Source organism: Cebus imitator, unplaced genomic scaffold (assembly GCF_001604975.1).
Source record: "Cebus imitator isolate Cc_AM_T3 unplaced genomic scaffold, Cebus_imitator-1.0 Scaffold89, whole genome shotgun sequence".
NCBI classification, from domain to species: Eukaryota; Metazoa; Chordata; class Mammalia; order Primates; family Cebidae; genus Cebus; species Cebus imitator.
The window spans coordinates 1,726,260-1,747,109 of NW_016107404.1; the positions used below are offsets into that span (position 1 = coordinate 1,726,260).

General features: G+C 47.6%; 1 protein-coding gene across 1 annotated transcript in view; it reads left to right on the forward strand.

Annotated features, from left to right (window-relative positions):
* MARCHF4 (membrane associated ring-CH-type finger 4) overlaps positions 1-14,655 on the forward strand; it is a 109,650-nt gene extending 94,995 nt beyond the window's left edge. The window contains exon 4 of the mRNA XM_017534949.2: positions 12,855-14,655. Within this exon, the coding sequence (XP_017390438.1) occupies positions 12,855-13,222 (368 nt within the window). The 3' untranslated portion in view covers positions 13,223-14,655. The remainder of the gene's footprint in view (positions 1-12,854) is intronic.
* Positions 14,656-20,850: the final 6,195 nt, after the last annotated feature.

The following is a 20,850-nucleotide window of genomic DNA, read 5'->3' on the forward strand; positions in this document are numbered from 1 at the left end:
GCATGAGTCCAGGAAAGAGGAACCTGAGTCAGAGGGGGTCACACCTATTTCTTCAGTAGCTTTTGTTGGCTGCCTCGTTTTGTTCCCAAAACTAGAGAACATTCACAAAAAGATGACTAAGACACAGTTCCTTGCCCTCAAGGAGCTCATAGTCTACAAACAAATCACAATTCAGGACAGGCTCTGCACGGTCCAGGGGAAGGCAGAGCAGAGCAGAGAGCAACTGACTGTCTTGGGGGAGTCCAGGAAGGCTTCTTGAAGGAAAGAACCCTATCCTTGAGCTAGTTTCCAAAGACAAATCAAAGTTCATCCCGAAGAAGGGAGAAGATCATTTCAGGCAGAAGAACTAGCATTGTATGGAGGTGCAGAGACATGAGTGAGCCAGGTATGCTTAGGAAACACTGGGGAGTCTGTACGGCTCAATGCAAATAGCCTGGGAGGTGGGTGATAGGCAATAGGCTTGGAGAAGCTGGCTAGGTCAGATCCCACAGGGTCATGAGTTCTGTGCCAAGTCACTTAGATTTGACCCCACCGGTGGTGGGGAGGCATTGATAAAATTTCAAATGGGGAAATGTAATCAGATGTGCATTTTAAACTGAGAACTCTGGCAACTATAGAGAGGGGTCAGAGCTGGACAGAATAGGGAAGGGAAGGACTTCATTGGAAAATGCTTGTAATAGGCTAAGCAAGAAACAAAGAGATGCAACATCGTGGCAGTGGGGGAGAAGTGTAGGGATGACCTTGACAGGTACTTAGGATGTAGATTTGATAGGATTGTTTGGGTCCCTTCTAGGTGAATGAGAGTCCCAGGGTGTGGCTTGAGAGGGGAATGTGCACCATAGTGGAGCCTGAGAATGGGATGGACAATGGATAGAAGAAAGGACAACCAAAGGGTATGTCCTCAGCAAAGGTACCAAAGCAAGAGGGCTATCTTAAGCCTAAAATCCAGGCAGAAAGGCAAAAGCCTCTCTAAGCCATGAGTTTGTAGTAGAAGAGAAACAAAATACATGAAGTACATTATGGAATGCAAGGAGAAGGCAGTACCAAGAAGAGGTCTCTTTTTCAGGGTAGAAAGAGGAAGAGGCCTTTTATAGCACACAGGTGGTCCCCTCCTGTGACGTAGAGGAAGATGTTGAGGGTATTGGTCCCATTCTGACAAGGGATGGTGACTGATGGGGTTGAGGGTGGTGATAAAAGAGGGTTAAAAATCTCTGGTAGGCCAGACATGGTAGCTAATGCCTGTAATCCCAGCATCTGGGGAGGCTAAGATAGGATAATCACTTGAAGGAAGAAGTTCAAGACCAGCCTAGGCAACATAGCGAGACCCCATCTCTGCAAACATTTTAAAAATTAGCCAGGCCTGGTGGTGCACACCTGCAGTCCCAGCTACTCAGGAAGCTGAGATGGGAGGATCACCTGAGCCCAGGAGTCCGACGTTATAGCGAGATATGATGGCACCACTGAACTCCAGCCTGGGTGACAAAGTAAGACTTGTCTGAAAAAAAAAAAGAGGAGGGACGCAGTGGCTCACGCCTGTAATCCCAAAACTTTGCAAGGCCAAGGTGGACAGATCACAAGATCAGGGGACCAAGACCATCCTGACTAACACAGTGAAACCCCACCTCTACTAAAAGTACAAAAAATTAGCCGGTCATGGTGGCGCGTGCCTGTAATTCCAGCTACTTGGGAGGCTGAGGCAGGAGAATCACTTGAACCTGGAAGGCGGAGGTTACAGTGAGCTGAGATAATGCCACTGCACTCCAGCCTGGACGACAGAGCGAGACTCTGTCTCAAAAGAAAAAAAAAAGAAAGGGAGAAAGAAAAGAAATCCTCTGGTGCATGCCCAGATTTCTGTAGGCTTGAAGACGTATTTGGAAGCGAACAATAAAAGGTGTTTGAAGCTGTGGGTTTTGATGGGATAATGTAGTGCTCAGAGAGTAGGTGGCTGAGGACAGAGGACTAGGGGACACTAACCAAGTAAGGGATGGGTGAAGATAGAGAAAGAGAAAACAGGAGGAAGGACTGAGTCACAAAGACCAGAGTGGTGGGTTTTCCAAGTGGCAGCAGTGCTACAGAATGGCCCAGGGCTCAGCTTCTTACTAACCGTGTGACCTTGAGGAATTGCCACCTCTCTCTGCTTCTCTCTCCTTGTCTATAAAATAGGGTAATAACACCATCATTGAGGGCTGTCCAGAGATTTGAACACTGTGGCACACGTAAAGGACTGTGCCCTCAGGTAATGATCAGGGAACCGGTAAGAAGCGCTTGATTAGGGTGGATTCCCCTCGGAGAGAACACTCAACAAAGGTTCGCCAAAACTGTTGTAATCTGAATGCAACCACAGCCTAGACATAGAAATCACCAGAACCTGTGTCCTCATGTAATTAAAAGTCTGCTCTTATTTGGAGCTGTGCTTTTTCTTGAAGGTTCTTGTTTCCCTCACCCATGTCCCCTCAATGAGAAGATCTGATTACATCTAATGTCCTCGTACCACCTGCCTCCTGTTCCGTCATCTATAATGATGCTGTCCTCTGCTGCAGAGAAGCTGACAGAGCCTCCCAGCAAACAAATGGGGCATTCTCTGCTCCAGTGGGTCAAGTTATTAGGATTTAACAAGAGCAAATTAATTAAGGGCTTTGGCACCAAGAAAACATTTTTTTTTCTTTTTTTTTACTTCACAGACCTAAGAGATTGGACATCAAATAGTCAACTCTGCAAAAATGAGGCTCTCTTCTTCGTCATGTTTGTTTTTAACTTGTGATTGAAATGGGGTCAGGGGAAGGAAGGAAAGGAATGTTCCTGAGATTATTTCTGTAGCTTTAAAACAGTAGAATATGGTAATAAGCAAAATTGTATAATTTTTTGTTGCTGTTGTTGTTAAAGTTTCCTCTATGTGTGGCCCCCTGCGGTTCTTTTCAGTGATTTAAAGATGCCTGGGCCCTGTCCTCTGAGATGAAGGGATTTCAATCTCATTTTATAGCAAACAGGCAGAGGGCAGGGGGCAGCAGGATTGTACAAACATTTTTCTTTCAAACCTAATTTTAATCCATGCTAACTACAAAACATATATATGCTACAAACATTCCTTCCTCTCCTCCTAGCTATAAATGACCCTACCTGTAAAACCTTTTAATTCCCTGATTAGGAAACTTGGAACATTTGGTGGAGGCAGCCTAGTGCAGTACAAGAAACTAGGAAGCAGATCTAGGTCTGAAGACCAGAATAGCCACTGTATTAGTCCATTTTCACACCGCTTTACGGAACTTCCCTGAGACTGGGTAATTTATAAAGATAAGAGGTTTAATTGACTCAGTTCCACATGGCTTGGGAGACCTCAGGAAACTTACAATCATGGTGGAAGGGGAAGGAGTCACCTTCTTCACAAGGGGGCAGGAGAGAGAAGAATGAAGGAGAAACTTCCAAACACTTATGGATCTTGTGAGAATTCACTCACTGTCACAAGAACAGCACGGGGCAAACCACTCCCATGATTCAGTCACCTCCCTCCCTTGACATGTGGGGATTACAGGTCCCTGTCTTGACACATCGGGATTACAATTCAAGATGAGACTTGGGTGGGGACAGAGAGCCAAACGGTATCAGCCACTAATCACTTCTGTGCCCTTGGGCAAGTTACTCCCTCTCTATATAACTAGTTCCTCATCTATAAAATGAGAAGGGTGAACCCAACAACCTCCAGGTTCCTTCCAGGTCTGACATCCCAGGATTTGATGTCACTTCCACACTGAGATGTCAGGGCTCACAGAGGCTGACACTTGTGGCTGTGGGGCATTCCCAGCAATGTTGAGCTGGGCCACAAAACTTATATAAGAAGCAGCAGCCGCAGAAACTGGTGAGATGATGCCCATCCAAGTTCTGTTACTTGCATGTGGCTTATCTGGCTTTCTAGGTTCTGTGTTAACTTCTTCCCACCTACCCAGGGCCTCCTGTGACGGCCACTTATCTCCACAGCCAAGTGGCTGGAGGTTTAGAGATGAGGATGACCAATTTAGAAGCAGATGCACCAAACGAGCACTGTCCCCTTCCAAGGAGACCCCTTGAGAGGCACTTCATTTATCCCAGCTGTGCTGATGAAGCTCAACATATATTAGGAATATCTCTTGGGAACTGTCTTTGGCACGGAACAGATTCAGGAGTGGCCTGTCTGTTGGCAGTGGGTATGTGGCTAGAAATAGCCCCAGTGTGATGCATAAGGTGGATGCTCAAGCCAGCTAATACATTTGGGGAAAACATAAAACATGCCATCAAGCAACAAACTTCTTTTATCGTGTGGCCCCCTAACCTAGAGCTGAAGGTGTGTTAGTTAGGGTACCTTCCTGCAGATATATATATAAAAAAATAAGCCCCTATGTATCCATGGTTAACCCAATAGAAGTTCCTGAGCAGTAGGAGATTCTCTTCCACACAGCAATTTGGAGTCCCAAGTTCCTTCCCCCTGTGGGCTCCACAGGCCCCTTGGGCTGCTGAGTCTTTTGCCTTCAGCTAATAGAAAATTAAAGAGAGCATGAATAAGTCATCTTTTGCCCCAGCCCTGCACACATTTTCCCTCAATACCCATTTCTTTTTTCTTTCTTTTTATTTTTTATTTTTATTGGGCAAACCCCATTCTATAAGAATCAAATGGAACGAGTGCTCCCTAGACCCATTTCTTAAATGCTGGCCTGGCTCGTGGTCACATTCAGTACCAGTCACCTGGTCCCACCTTGGTGCAAAAAACTAGAAAATGTAATTTCTTCTCAGTGGCAACTTATGCCAAGGAAAGAGAGTAAGGAATTTTGGTGGATAGTCAGCCATCTCTGTCACAGAAGGCCAACTTCACTGAGCAGTTTCCAGAAATGTTCTGAACTGGAGTAGCCCAATAGGAGTAAATACCCTATTCCAAGGGTAATCCTTGGGATTTTAAAAGACAACTCTGATTAGATATAGAAAGGTGTTGACCTGTTTACTTAAATAAACTGCTTTCATAACTTTATGGTAACTTTACAATAAGCTTTGTAATTTTATAATAGCTCATGTGCTATGCAGCCTGGCCATACCTGTGCCCAGCATAAAGCTGCACCCTGGAGTATACTGGGCAGGTGGTGAGGTTGTCAACCTGGCCTCTCCCAGCAGCACCCCCAGAACCCACCAAAAATAGCTGGTTATATTCATTTCTTTCTTTTTTTTTTGAGACGGAGTCTCACTCTGTCACCCAGGTTGGAGCGCAGTGGTGCAATCTTGGCTCACTGCAACCTCTACCTCCCAGGTTCAGTGATTCTTCTGCCAAAGCCTCCCAAGTAGCTGGGACTACAGGCATGCACCACTATGCCTGGCTAATTTTTGTATTTTTAGTAGAGACAAGGTGTCACCATATTGGCCACGCTGGTCTCGAACTCCTGACCTCAAGATCTGCCTGCCTCAGCCTCCCAAAGTACTAGGATTAAAGGTGTGAGCTACCGCACCCAACCAGATATATTCATTTCTTTTGACCCTTGCCTGATATGTGCTTTGGTTCAGGTTCTCAACAGAGCTGGACAGTGGAGGAGTGGAATCTGGAAGATGGGTGGTTGGCAATGGTAGGGCTTCAGAGTAAGACACTACTAGGTCTCACCCAATAGCTGTCTGAGAGCAGGGAATTTTGCATGGGAGGAGAATGCCTCTCTGCAGCGGGAGAGGAGGCACGGGTGTGAGAATCAGTTGGTCTCTAGAGCACTTTTTAGCTCTGGTATGTCATTCATCTATAAACAGTGACTCGACTGAGAGTTGGGAAGGGGAGCAGTCGGGAGATGAAAGAGCAGGTGCTTGTGTTGGGGATGAGGCTGCCAATGAAGGAGGAAGAGAGATGAGTGGGCTTTTCTTGTGTTCTGTAATCTCCACCATGATAATCGATATCATGTGACATTGAGTGTTAAATGTGTCCCAGGCACAGCACCAGGTATTGGCACACAGGACTCATGACTTTAATCTCATAACAGTCCTATTATGAGGGTTTATTGATGAGAAAACTGAGTCTCAGAGAGAGGAAGTCCCTTACCTAAAGCTGCAAGATGAGTAAGCGGCAAACACTCTGAAAGCTTAATATTAATACGTACTCACTGGTAAGTTAACTCTCAGTTGTGGGGTACAAAGATCTTTGGGTCTAGGAGAGGAAGTATTTATCTCTTCCATATCTTCCCATTTTCATGTCTATCACATCTGGAGGTAGATTACCTTTTAATATTACGTATAACTCTTTTGGTGATCAAAATGTAGAGCCTTCTGCGAGGGATAAAAACCATGTCCTAGCCTAGCAGTCCACACATAGGCAGTATCAGCCTCACCGGAGCCTTCTTAGGAATGCAGATTCTCAGGCCTCAGCCCCGAGCTACTGAGCCAGGAGGCCTCTAGGATTACAGCCTGGGAATCTGTCTTAACAAGCTGTTTGGGTGATTCTGATGCACGGTAGAGTGTGAAAGGCAGCCTGGTGTGGTGGCTTATGCTTGTAATCCCAGCACTTTGGGTCACTTGAGTTCAGGAGTTGAGAGCAGCCTGGGCAACACGAGAAAATCCTGCCTCTACGAAAAATACAGAAGTTAGCCAGGCATGGTGGGGTGCACCTGAAGTCCCAGCTACTTGGGAGGCTGAGGTGGGAGGATCGCTCAAGCCCAGAAGGTCGAGGCTATAGTGAGCCATGAACGCATCCCTGCACTCCAGCCTGGGCAACAGAGAGAGATCCTGTCTCCAAAAAAAGGGTGAAAAGCATTATTCTAGACTTGTCAGCAACTCTTATGTCACTTAACCCAGTCCACTAGCAGGACACGGAGTCAGTGTGGAATTCTGATAACCCGTGGAGCTTGCAGCTTTATGAGGACAAGGAGCCCCAGAAGGTGGAGAGACGTTAGAAAGACGAACGAGACGATACTTCTAGAACTGGATTTCCCACAAATACAGCCCAGGGTTGGGTGCATTGTAGGGGATCACTAGAAAACCATTAAATTAAATTTTAAAGAGCTAGAAAGGACTTAATCAAAACCTTTTGGGTTTCTGATGTTACCATGCCCCCTCATTTCCCGTTTTCTCCTCCTATAACTTGTCTGCCTGTGTTCACCAGCAGCCTTTCTTCTTAATGGAATCTAGCTTCTTTCTCTATCCACTGCCATTTCCCATCCCTTTTCCCTTTTCCCCTCCTCTTCAACCTTGGCCATGTCACCTGCTCCTATCAGACGAACCCCAGTTATCTTCCCCTGTTTTGTGGGCATGTCGCCACCCAAGGAATCAATAAAGAATTTGTAGAGCAGGGAGCAGAGGGAGGGCTGCGAGGAGTGGATTTGAATGAGGTAGTTTGTGCTTTTCCTCTTTTGCCAAACAAGGATTATCTAGAAAAACAGGTGCATCCTCCTCACCTTCAGCCACCTACCCATTAAAATGGTTTAATTACTTCCTGAACACTAGACAGTTAGATAATTGGAAGGCAGCATTCACACCAGAAATTTAAGTCACACTCTTCAATCAGGATAAAATTGTCTGATCAAGAAGCTAATTGAGAATCAAATGTAATGACTCTTACTAGAAAGGGTGAGTTTGGGGTTTCAGAAGACCTTGCTTCTCTCTCCCCAGACTCCATCTCTTCCACTGTCATCATTACACTCCTGGTGCTGTGTTAGCTGCTAGAGACTTAACCAGACCGGGCTCTGTCCTCAAGAGGCTTACAGTCTGGAGAAAAGATCATAGCAACATTCAAAGAAAGTCTGTGGAATAAATGGAGAGATGAATGGTGTCAGTGCCAAGGGTGCATAGGTGCACACTCAAAAGTTTGGCAGAGATGATGGGAGTTGGTACAGCTGGGAGAGGGTGAGAGAGTGGGACAGAAAGGAAGTCTCTTTGTTCAGCATCTGTCAGACCAGAGCAGAGGGTCCACCAGTGATCTTCAGGAGATTTAGTACAAGGACAATTTGTCTGGTTTTTTTCCCCTCCAGAGAGATGGTCTTTCCTTTCATTAGATCCTCAAAGGGGTGTGATCCAAACAAAGGGCTAGAAACTCCGAGGCTACCTCTTTCAATGAACATTGAAGACTTGTTGGGCGATGCATGATTTCAGATTCAGCTGGAACACTGGAAGAGAAAGTGGCCGTGCGGGTGGCTCTGGTCTCTGAGAATTGAAGCCTGTTGGAAACTGAAGAGGCTCTGAGGTTTTGCACCAGGTGGCTGGGGTGACTCATTGCTGTTTGCTCCAAGCCGGCTCCTCCCCTGGATCCTCAGTGGCTGTGGGATGAAACCCACAATGCCATCGTCTCACCCACCAGCACAGGGCCCGGCTCCTGGCAGCCTCGCTCTCTGCACCAGCATCCCTGTCCTGCTCAGCTCCTTCCTACATCTGAGCCTCTCTTCCCAGCCCTTCACCATGCTCCCTGCACCTCATGGTCCTTCATTATTGACCTCCTCTCTGTGCATTCTCTCCATCTTTCCTACCTGAAGCATGGCTGTCTCCTGAGAACACTGTTTCCCTCACGCTGGTGGTGGCTTTTCTTTCTCCGATACGCTGCACCCTGTGCAGTCTGGAGGTGGGGTCCGTGTCCTTCTTGATTTCCATTACCACTCACAGCTACTTCTCTTCCTTCATCCTTCAGAAGCCCCAATGCATGCATCCATCTATCTTCCTTTCCTTTTTCTTTTCTTTTCTTTTCTTTCTTTCTTTCTTTCTTTTTTCTTTCCTTCTTTCTTTTCTTTCTTCTTTCTTTTCTTTCTTTCTCTTTCTTTTCCTTCCATCCTTCCTTCCTCTCTTCCTCTCTTCCTCTGTTTCTTTTCTTGGGAGTCTTGCTCTTGTCACCCAGGCTGGACTCCAAGAGCATGATCTCAGCTCAGTGCAACCGCTGCCTCCCAGGTTCAAGCAATTTTCCTGCCTCAGCCTCCCAAGTAGTTGGAATTACAGCCATGTGTCACCACACCTGGCTTATTTTTGTATTTTTATTAGAGACGGGGTTTCACCATGTTGGCCTGGCTGGTCTTGAACTTCTGAACTCAGATGATCGACCCGCCTCGGCCTCCTAAACTGCTGGGATTACAGCCATGAGCCACCACGCCTGGCCGAAGTGCATCTTTCTTTACCACCCATTTTCCCTTCTGGATGCTGTTGGCTGCTGGCTGCCTACTCAGTCCTCAGATGCTCTTGTGCACCTGCTCATTCACTCCCCAACTCCTGTCCTCACCACCTGCATAGATCAATGTTTGGCAGAGACGGGGCTGTCCCCCAGAGGCATTTTGGAAATGCCTAGGGTTTGTCTGTTTTTCAACGTAGTTGCGCTGCAGCATTTTCACTGAAACTTATATTGTTTTGTTATAAAAGATTTCCCTTTATTATTTTTATTTTACATTATCTGTTAGGCCATTATATTAATTTAAAGACACAGTAGCTTATAGTAGCTTATGAATTTCATTTCAGGATAGGAACGGGGATGTTAAAGTATATTTGTTATAAAAAGGGGATGTTTGGTCCGATGGCATTGAGGATGGCTGATGCAGATGTCTTTCCAATTCCCTGGCTTTGCTCTGGCTCCAAAGATCTTTTCGTCCAGCACACTCCAGCCCCAATCAAATGGTCACATCCTAGAATCATAATCACCAGTAACCATACCACTTATAAGATCTAGATTTAAACATCCCACTCTCTGACCATTACCCCCCATTCACTGGCTCCAATAATCCTCCAACTTCGTAGAGGCCTCCTGGCCTTGACCCTCTCACTTTCCACTTTTCATGATTCCTTATACCTTTTTATTCTCCCCCATCCCCAGCCTGGGCTCCGTGTCTAGCATGATAACCATTCTCTTGCAAGCACATATAATTCTCATGTCTGCTTGCCCAGGGCAACAGCCTACCCTGGTGAAACCCAGGTGTCTTCTTCCACATGTGCACCTGAGCAAGCGGTTTGAAGGGGTGGAGAAAAATCACACAATCTGTGATGACATTCACTTCAGATTTATCTCAAATGGACGCTTAACAGCGTGAGCTAATTCTACCACATCCCCCTTGTAAATTCACACTCCTACATTCCAAGATAATTATTTCCCACCTTCTCCTCTCTCCACAGATCTTTAACACTTCCTCCCTTATCTCTTCTATCTTAGCTGATGACTTCGTGGGGGGAAAAAGATGTACTTGGAAGAGAACTACCTGATTTTCCCGCTGACATTTCCATCATTCTTCCTCCATCTGTGCCCATGGAGCCAGTGGACATTTCCCATTTTACTCAGGCTGACCACTTGATAACATTGAAAAAGTCACTGCACCCTTTCCGAACCCTTGCCTAGGCTTTCGGGTCTCCACACTTGCTGGTCTTGCTTCTACCTCATTGGTTGCTTTTTTTTTTTTCTTTTTTTGAGACAGATTCTCACTCTGTTGCCTGGGCTGGAGTGCAGTGGCACAATCATCTCGGCTCACTGCAACCTCCACCTCCCAGGTTCAAGTGATTCTCCAGCCTCAGCCGCCTGAGTAGCTAGGACTACAGGTGCCCACTACCACACCTGGCTAATTTTTGTGTTTTTTTGTAGAGATGTGGTTTCACCATATTGGCCAGGATGGTCTTGAACTCCTGACCTTGTGATCCACCCCCCCTCAGCCTCCCAAAGTGCTGGGATTACAGGCGTGAGCCACCATGCCTGGCCTTGGTTGCTTCTTTTGAGGCTCATTCACTGGCCCTATCTCCACCAAAGCCTGCACCATGCCTCTAAACATCTGAAGCCCAGGACTCTGTCGCTGGTCTTCTTCTCTTCCCTCCGAGGTCTCAGCCATTCCCAGGTGTTCAGGTCCCACCTCTACACCTGGCTTCTATCTCCAGGCCAGGCCTCTCCTTAAGCTTTGGACTCATTTGTCCAATTGCCCGCCTGACCCTGCCAGCTAGATTTCTACCAGACACTTTAACCATGACCAAAGTGTAGCTAGTAGTCACTCTGATAGGCTTGAATCATGGCCCCCAGAGACATCCAGGTCCCAACCCCTGAACCTGTCAATGTTACGTTATATGGAAAATGACTTTACCAATGTGATTAATTTAAGGATCTTGAAATGGGGACAGTATCCTGGATTACTCAGGTGGGCCCTAAATGTAGCCACAAGTGTTCTTACAAGAAGGAGAGGGAGATCTGATGCCAGAAGAGTTGTAGGAGAGGTGAGAACAGAAGAAAGAGGCTGGAGCGATGCAAGGAAGAGGCAGAAACTGCAATTTCTAGAAGCTGAAAAAAGACAAGGAGACGGATTCTTCCCCCTCAAAGCCTCCAGAAAGAACTGGAAGGTGCCCTGCTGACACCGCACGTCAGCCCCGGGGGACTGATTTTGGACTTTAGTTCTGGTCTGCAGAACTGTAAGAGAAACATGCGTACCATTTTAAGCTAGCGTATGTGTGGTACTCTGCCACAGCAACAATAGGCAACCAATCTGTCACCGCAGCCACCACACAAATCCATAGCCCGCCCCTGGTTCCCGCCACATCTCAGGAAATGGTTTCCCATTCATGCAGCCGCTGAGGCCAAGAGCTTCCGAGTTGTCCAGATCTTTCTCTTCACTCCCAGCATGCCAGTCAGCAAGTCTTCAGCTCTACTCTCAGCCTGACTCCAGCAGTTTCTCACTGCTCCACTGCCACGACCCTAGTCAATGTTGTCACCACTTCCAACTCGCGCGACGTCACCGCTTCCTGCTTGGTCTTCCACTCCTTCTCTCGGCCCTCTTCACAGGAGCCACAGGGGGCTTTATGGAGGGCGAGTTAGATCACATCATTCCCCCTATCGAAACCGTCAGTGGTTTCCCATTGTAATCAGGATAGAATGCAAATCCCTTGCCATGGCCTGCAAGGCCCTACCATCCATTGGCCTCTGCTGCACTGTGTTGGTCACGCTGACCTTCTCTCTGAGCTCATTCATTCCATTCCTACCTCCTGGGCTTTGCACTTGGAGTTCCTACCACCAAACAGCTCTCTCGCTAGATCTTGGCATGGGTCTCTCCTGTTCATCAGTTAAGTCTCAACTCAGATGTGGTCTCCTCCAAAAGGCCTTTCCCACCTCTTGCTGAAACAGGATCCCAGTGCCTACAGCCAGTGGCTATTTTACCCCAGTTATCCTCCTTAAGGCATTTTTCAGCACCTGAAATTGTCACATTGGTTTGTTTCCACGTCCATTGCGTGTCCCCAAGAAAATGTAAGCTCTCAGAGGGTGTCCTACTGACCACAATATCCCCAGTTCTTGGCACACAGTAGGCACACAATGATTATTTCTTTGCCTTGCTGCCTAGTGCAGCTTGTTTCCACCTCTGTCACTGACCCTGGCAGATATAACTGCATCAAAGTGATCTCTCCCAGGGCTGTTTGCATCTCGGTAGCATTGGGGTATCTCCCAGGGCCATTTGCATCTTGGTAGCATTGGGGTATCTGTGCAAAGAGCTAACCAGTGGGGTTTCCAGCAATCTTTAGCAGGTGTGGAGTGACCGACCATGGGCTTTCTTTCGTGGCGCTTTAAAAGCACACAATTCACTCAACATCTGCTAAGGACTGGGTGCCATGGATACATAATAGAGGGAGGGAAAGATATTTATATTATGCCTCAGTGGATGAACGTGAATTTTGTCAAGGCAGGAATGGGGTGGGGTGGGGTGGAAGTGGGCGAAGGCATTGCCTGAAGGTGCTCAATTATTTCACGGACTCGGCGTGATGGCCCCTCCACCTTCTGCCTCCCAGAGACTTGCTGAGCCTAGGAATCTCGGGTTGGCCCTCCTGTGGCTCAGCACTGGAGCCAACGCCCATACCTTTCGTAGATTCAGAGATTGCAGTCTCCTGGCAGTGACCCGCTTCCTCTCATTTGGCATCTGTTTCTCCTCTCCCTGCTGCCTCAGGTCTCATCATCCACGAGGGACCCTCGGTATACCGCATCTTTAAACGGTGGCAGGCTGTCAACCAGCAGTGGAAAGTGCTGAACTATGACAAGACAAAAGACCTGGAGGATCAAAAGGCAGGAGGCAGGACGAACCCCCGGACCTCCTCATCCACCCAGGCCAACATCCCCTCGGAGGAGGAGGAGGCTGCAGGCACCCCTGCCACTGAGCAGGGCCCTGCCCAGGCTGCCGGCCACCCCTCAGGCCCTCTGTCCCATCACCACTGTGCTTATACCATCCTGCACATCCTGAGTCACTTGAGACCTCATGAACAGCGGAGTCCACCGGGCAGCAGCAGAGAGCTGGTCATGAGAGTCACGACAGTGTGAGAGCTGAGGCCCAGAAGGAAGGCCATGACCGCCACTGGGGGTCGGGCCCGGTGGGGAGGCGTGGTGGCACCCCCGGAGCCAGCAGAGGGAGCAGGCAGAGGCTGGGGGCCTGGTGGGAGTCCTGGTGCAGGGTCGGAGAGGGAGTGAGGCTGGCGCAGGAGCAGTTCTGTGATTTCCAGTCAGTCAGTGCCACTCTCCGCAACAGCAATGAAAACCAACACAAACTCAACAACAAAGTGCAATACAGGCTGAACCTGGCCCAGCAGAAGAAACCTGCCCCAGTGCACCTGCAGGCAAGGTACCTGAGAAGCAGAGGCTGAGGGCAGGCAAACCCTGTGTGACTGGTGGCAGTGCCAGAGGCCAAGGGGGCCAAGAAGAGAAGCATCTGTGGTCTGCTCTGTTCTCTCATTTGTTTCTCCTGGGGCTGTGTCCTGCAGGCAGCCGGGAAAGAGGGAGGCACGGGTGTGAGCTGGCGGGGACACACGGCCTTTGGGGCTCCTGGGCTCATTTGAACGGGCAAGATTCGCTGGCAAATGGCTGTGGGGATGGTGGGGTGGATGGTCAGGGAGGGAGGCGCAGGGAGGGAGATGCTGGTGTGAGCAGCCAGAGGGAGAGCTGTGTCTCCTTTCTAAAGGAACTTCCAACCTGGAACTCCTAGTTTCAGGTGGGTTCTAAGAGGGCTTAGGTTTGGAAAAGGGTGTCTTTCTCTGCCCTTGTTAATTTATTTTATAGTGATTTGGCTCAAAGATGTTTACAGGACACACACACACACACACATACACATACACACACACACACACACCCCTAGAGAAAAGTACAGATTTCCAGTGGGTATTTCAAGCACAGTTCTGCTGTTGTGGCTTCAGCTTTGGAAGCTGTCAATCCCAGAGCAACTTTCCCAACTACCCAACCCCACCATGGCCAGGACGTGTGCAATGTCAGCCCCTTCCTGCCTCGGCACACACACTGACCCGGTCCCCTCATGGTAGGGCACCCCCAATCTAGGGGCTTTTTTGAGAGAGCAGCTGCAGTAGTTGGGAGGAGCTTGGCCAGTGTGCCCTAAGGAGTGGAGTAGAGCCCAGTCTAAGTATTCCTTGCTGCTTGGAACCCTCCCCAAAGAGGCAGATGGGCGGATGCTCAGTGCTTTGTGCTCCCTGGTCCTTCCTGTGCCACCAGGTGGGCCCTGGGGTGCCTGGCAGGGAGCACTACCCCTGGGCCCCCACCTTGCTCTCTCTGGGGACCCTGCCAGGGAAAGCCACTGGGTGGTCACCTGCAGAGTTTCTGGTTGTCACTGCACAATGACCGCGTCATCCGTGGGTATTAAAAGGACACTGTCAAGTACTTTTTTAAACTAGTTTTTAGGGTTTTTTAAAACTCTCTGTTGTTTGTAATATTCTCTTAAAAGCTTGAAAATAAAATTTCTTTCCCTACCAGTAGTGTCCCTTTCCATATGCGAGTTTTTCTTCCTCTTCCCTATCCTCCCTCTGTGGTGTAAACAGCCTTCTTTCTCCCTGTGTCTGCTCCACCCCTAGATTCTCCTCCATGACAAGAAATCAAGCACACTTTCATTTCTCCTTTGAGGGTATGGATGGGGCAGGGCAGGCAGGGATGTTCTCTTCTGTGTGCCTGTGTGTGAATCCGCAGTGAACTCCTGGCCTCTTCTTGGCTTCCTAGCAGACAGAGTCCTTCAGGTCCCAGGCTCTCCCAAAGATTCTGCCCTAGGAATCCTAGAAGCAGAGACCATTGGTGTTGTGGGAAGTCTGGAGAGCTCCACTCCGTCCAGTCATTTCCCAGAGGCTGGGGGAGCCACAGACAGGAGAGGGGTGTTAGGATCTCAATTGCTCTGACAGTTTCCTTTGACTATCAGAGGACAGCACCCACGTTAAGGCCTCAGGAGAGGGCTTGGACCTATTATGAGGCAGCAGACAAGATCTTTCTCCCTTCAACTTAACCTGGCTCTCTCATCCTGGGGCTGGTTGTGGGTCCAGCAGCAACATCAGTGGAGTGTGCACAGGCTTAAAGAGCTTCCTCCCCGATGAGACTCACAATCCAGAGAGTTAAGAAAGGCACAGTTGGAGAGAGACTGAAGGACACTTACAAGGAAAACATACAAACAAGCAAAAACCAATCACATCGTGCAAATAAACCATGTGGATTACGTGTGTTTATTTTTCAGTATAGGCTAGGAACAGGTCTTTCAGTTTAATTAAACATTTATGGAGGCTATAGATATGTTATATGGACGATTTTTTTAAAAAAATATTACACAGTGGATTGCAGTGGCACATGCTTTAGTCCTAGCTACTTGGGAGGCTGAGGCAGGAAAATCACTTTAACCCAAAAGTTTGAGGCCAGCCTGGGCAACATAGCAAGACCCCATTTCTAAAAAGAAAAAAAGGCTGGGCGCAGTGGCTCATGCCTGTAATTCCAGCACTTTGGGAGGCCGAGGTGGGCAGATCATTTGAGGCTAGGAGTTCGAGACTAGCGTGGTCAATATGGTGAATTGCCATCTCTACTAAAAATACTAAAAATACTAAAAATATGGCGGCACATACCTGTAATCCCAGCTACTCGGGAGGCTGAGACAGGAGAATTGCTTGAACCCGGGAGGTGGAGGTTGTAGTGAGCTGAGATTGCACCACTGCACTCCAGTCTAGACAATAGAGCAAGATTCAGTATCAAAAAGAAGTATTATAATACAACGAAATATGCATATCATCAAAACTACAGTGGCCATCATGTTATCTTTCTTTGGTGGTTCACAAGGCTCTTCAGACTCTCGCAGCCATTCAGGGTCATCATTTGAATATGTTGTACTGAAGAAGAAGAGGCAATGAATAACATATTTTTGAAGAATGCTGGAGTTTGTTGGATCTTGATAATGCAAGCTCCAAGAGAACAAAGACCTCATCTCCCTTGTTTACTGCCATATTTTCAGGACCCACAGCAGTCCCTGGCACACAGTAGGTACTCAGTGACCATTTTGGAATAAGTAAGACTCTCTAGGAAGAGTACCAGAGTATCTTCAACATTCAGGAGACATGCCTCCTCTTCTTTCAACTTACATTCTAACACACAAGGTCAATTGCAGAGTAGAAAAGAAAGATCAAGTTCTGACTTCCCCACACAACAGGATGGTAAATTCATTGGGGAATTAAATTTATGGGTACAGAAGTGAAAAAATTGGGGTTTTATATTTTATATGCATCTCTGGGAAGCAAGGTAAAAGTACACCCTGATGACCAGATGTAACTGCCTCCTTTCAGATGTGCAAGTCATCCTTCATGCCATCAGGCAAATGTCTATATTTCCTGTGGAATATTTAACGCAGAGCAATGAAAAGCAGCCCAGAGTTCCCTTGCACATCATCTGCAAGTATGGCCCACGTATGGGGCAAGATACTAGCTAACATCTGAAGTTCTTACTATGTGCAAGGCACCTAATGGAATGCTTTATGTGTACTAATTCACTCCATAGTCCAACAACATGATGAAACAGATTCCATTCTTATCTTCATTTTGCAGATGTGGACGCTGAGGCCAAGAGTTTAAGTAACTTGCCCATAATCACCAGCCAGGATCCCATCCCCAGAAATCTGACTTTTTCGTTTTTTTATTTTGAGACAGAGTTTTTCTCTCGTTACCCAGGCTGGAGTGCAATGGCACAATCTCGGCTTACTGCAACCTCTGCCTCCTGGGTTCAAGTGGTTCTCCAGACTCAGCCTCCCAAGTGGCTGGGATGACCTGTGCCTGCCACCACACCCAACTAATTCTTGTATTATTAGTAGACATGGGGTTTCGCCATGTTGGCCAGGCTAGTCTCAAACTCCTGACCTCAGGGGATAGGCCCACCTCGGCCTCCCAAAGTGCTGGGATTACAGGCATGAGCCACTGTGCCCAGTCAGCAATCCAGCTTTGAGCATAACCACTCCCTCACATTTCCTGAAGGCAACCAACCAATTTAAGGAAAATCTGGGTCAGGTCAGCCAGGGAGGTTAGAAAGTGAGAGATCTACAGGAAAGCTTTGGAAAGTGGGGCTAAAAATAATAATAATAATATCTGTCACCTGCAGAAAGAAAAGCTGAGTTTACATGACAAGTCTTGCTGTTATCCAGATAATATCTGGTTGAATGAAGCCTATATAATAGAGGGCTGGTTATATTTGAGAACAATGGAATTCTGAAAGGTCAATAGGAATAGTTCAATCATATTTTTATGGGGAAAGGGCCAAGATTCATATGGGTTCACAGAGGCCTCATCTCCTGATTAAAAAAAAAAAAAAAAAAAAAAAAAGTTATCCTGTTTGGGGATCAGACTTTGGCATTGGTTCCAAATGAGTGGTGCAGACTGGCAGGCTGGGGGTTCTAGTCAGTGTCCATAGCACTTAGGAGGACCCCACAATATGAGGTCTTGTCTTCACTTCTCAGGAAAATCAGATGTCACCATCTTAGAACACAGAGACTCCAAAATCATAGAATTTTTGCAGTCTCCATGAGATAACTGTCATTTCTTTGTTTTGCCTGTGAGATCCAAATGTATGGCAGAGGGTAGGGACGTGGTTTGACAGGACCAGAACCAATTTCTAAGGAGAATGATGTGCTTTGTAAGCAGAATTCCTCATATTGTGGAGGTGAGAGGCAGCGGCGGTGGAAGGAGAAGCGCGTATTGTACTGTTCCTCACTACCTTTCCTCAAATTATCCTGCTACACCATTGACGCAGTAGTCCCAAAGCCATCTCCTCACACTTTCTCACTCTCCTTATTGGTAGAATAGAACATGGGGACTGGGCAATGCTTGGGGTGCTGTGGACAGTTGGGTGAGACGCCAGAATGACTCCAAGTGTGAGGATCTAGGACTGGCCTCATCCAGGGTCTGAGCTGCCTTGGCTGGTGGCCAGTGGGCTAGCTCAGTACCTACCCGTCCCACCATGGGTCCGCCTTCACGGGTCCTCCCTCCTCCCCCATCTACTCCTTGCGCAGCCCATCACAGCACCAAGAATCCACTGGCTTTCTTCCTGCCCAAGCCAACCAGTTGAGGTTGAGAACTGCAGCATTCAGCATCCTCTTGGCTCTGGACCACTGGTGGTTGAGGTGAGTCCCTCTTTTTTAAGTGTGTTACCCATAACATGTACCAAAACACCTCACCATCATGGTCAGGTCCAGCCCACCGACTGAGTAGATGTTTAGGGAAGAGGAGGAGCCGTGGCTCAGGAGGGTTTAGCGTTATGGATGAAAAGAGAAGCAGGCTCACCCAGTGCCCATGGCCTCATAACTTTCTAGAGGAAAAAGTCCTAAACACAGCAACCTTGGTGCCCTTGGCATTGGCCAAAGTCTAGCGCTCTGCCATCCTCTGAAGCCCAGCACAGTGGCTCACACCTGTAATCCTGGCACTTTAGGAGGCTGACGTGTGTGGATCACCTGAAGTCAGGAGTTCAAGAGCAGCCTGGACAACATGGTGAAACCCCGTTTCTACTAAATATACATACACAAAAAAAATTAGCCAGGCACGGTGGCACACTTCCGTAATCCCAACTACTTAGGAGGCTGAGGCAGGAGAATCACTTGAACCCGGGAGGCAGAGGTTGCAGTGAGTCGAGATCGTGCCATTGCACTCCAGCCTGGGCAACGAGCAAAACTCTGTTTCAAAAATAAAAAAGAAAAGGAAAAGGTAAAGTTTTCCCAGAACTATGTTTCTACTCCTAGATGCTTCCATGTATAGCACTGTGGCCAAAAATGTGTCTTATGGCCACACTTTGCTGCCGGAGGGGCAGGCTAAGAAAGTGATTATTTACCCTTTTCAGCTACTACTATGGAATGTACCAACGGAAAAGGAGACGGTAGGCCAGCTCAGGGCATCTGCACCACCCTAAGGGTAGGAGGATATATTAGTAGTCTGTTTTTGAGGGCTATTTGGTAGTATTCTATTGAATTCTAAATACACATGTCCTTCAACCCAGTGATTCTATTTCTTTGAAACTCTTTTAGAGAGATAGTAGCAGATGTTGCATTCACAAAGAACTTGGGAAATGACAGCAGTATGAGTGTAATAATGAGATAAATTGGAAAGAACCTAAATGCCTGTCAACACGGGAATGGTGAAGTATGAGATATTGAAAGCATGGGATACCATCAGCATCAGAGAATGTCATAGGCTTGGAAGGACTGAGAGGGAAAGTTCTCATAATCACATCGTTAACTGAAAAATGAAATCTGCAGGACAAGATGCACAATGATCGCATACTTGGAGAACAACAACAAAACCCACACCTCCATCCCATATTTTAAAATGCCGCATCCAAAAGAAATGGAACGATGCCACCAAACTGATTAGAATGATTTTGTTTTGAGAGAGGCTGAGGTTGAGGAATGTGAAGGCGGAATTTTCTCTCTGCTTATACTGTTTGCATTTTAATTATAAAAGTGAATCCATGTCATATTTGTGTAATATTTTAAATTATGGTGCATATCTACAGTAGAATATTAAGTGACTATTAAAAACAATTAGTAGGCTGGGCATGGTAGCTCATACCTATAATCCTAGCACTTTGGGAGGCCAAGGTGGGTGGATCACCTGAGGTCAGGAGCTTGAGACTAGCCAGGCCAACATGGAGAAACCCTGTCTCTACTAAAAAGACAAAACCCACAAAAAACAACTCCACCATTCCCCTGTAGCTCCTGGTCACCATGATTCTACCTTTTGTCTCATGAATTNGTCAGGGGTGGTGGCACACACCTGTAATCCCAGCTACTCAGGAGGCTGAGGCACGAGAATCGCTTGAACCTGGGAGGTGGAGGCTGAAGTGAGCTGAGATTGTGCCATTGCACTCCTGCTTGGGCAACAGAGAAAGACTCTGTCTCAAAAAACAACAACAATGAGTAAAATCTTTTTAGAAAACAGCGACCTTGTACTTGGATGAAGTCCTGGGTCATCTTTCCTGAGAACTTGCAGCAGGGTGGGCCCTAAGGGGTTTGGGGTAGATGACTCCTGAGGCTTCCCACTGCCTGTGTCTGTATGGTTCTGTGATAAGGAAAGTATGAAAGCAAGGAAATCTGCACTTTAGACTTTATTTTCTAATCTAATGAAGTGCAGGGGCAGGGAAGAGACCTTGTGCTGGACTGCAGGAGTGGCCTCCCCTACCTTCAGTTAGGCCTTGGTCCTCCGATCAGAGGTTTTTTTCTAGAACAGCCTTTGGCACGACCAGAGATCTGGAGTTTCTGCTGCCAGCATGCAGCTGAGAGGAGTCTGCTTGGCTGAGAGGCACCACACACAGACGCAGCCAGGCATCTTTAAGAGCGGCCGCCTGCTAGCCCAGCTCCCTCTGTGCCCAGTCGAAGCTGCAAGCAAGGCTGGCAAGCACAGAAGCAGGTTCATCCAGACTGCAGGCAGCGGTTCTTTTCCTTCTCTCCCCTACGTCTTTCTTCCCACCTTCCAAATCCTTCCTAGGCCAGAGTTTTCCTTCCAACAGCAGATGATGGCAGATAAGGTGTATGATGCCCTGTACCCACTCCAGGTTCCAGCCCTCAGGGGCCAGTCAGTCCTCTGCCCAGGGACTGACTGGGGATATTCACTGAAGGTTTCTGTTTGTCCAGTCAGATGCCTGAAGCCTCCCAGACACCAGTCCTGGCCACA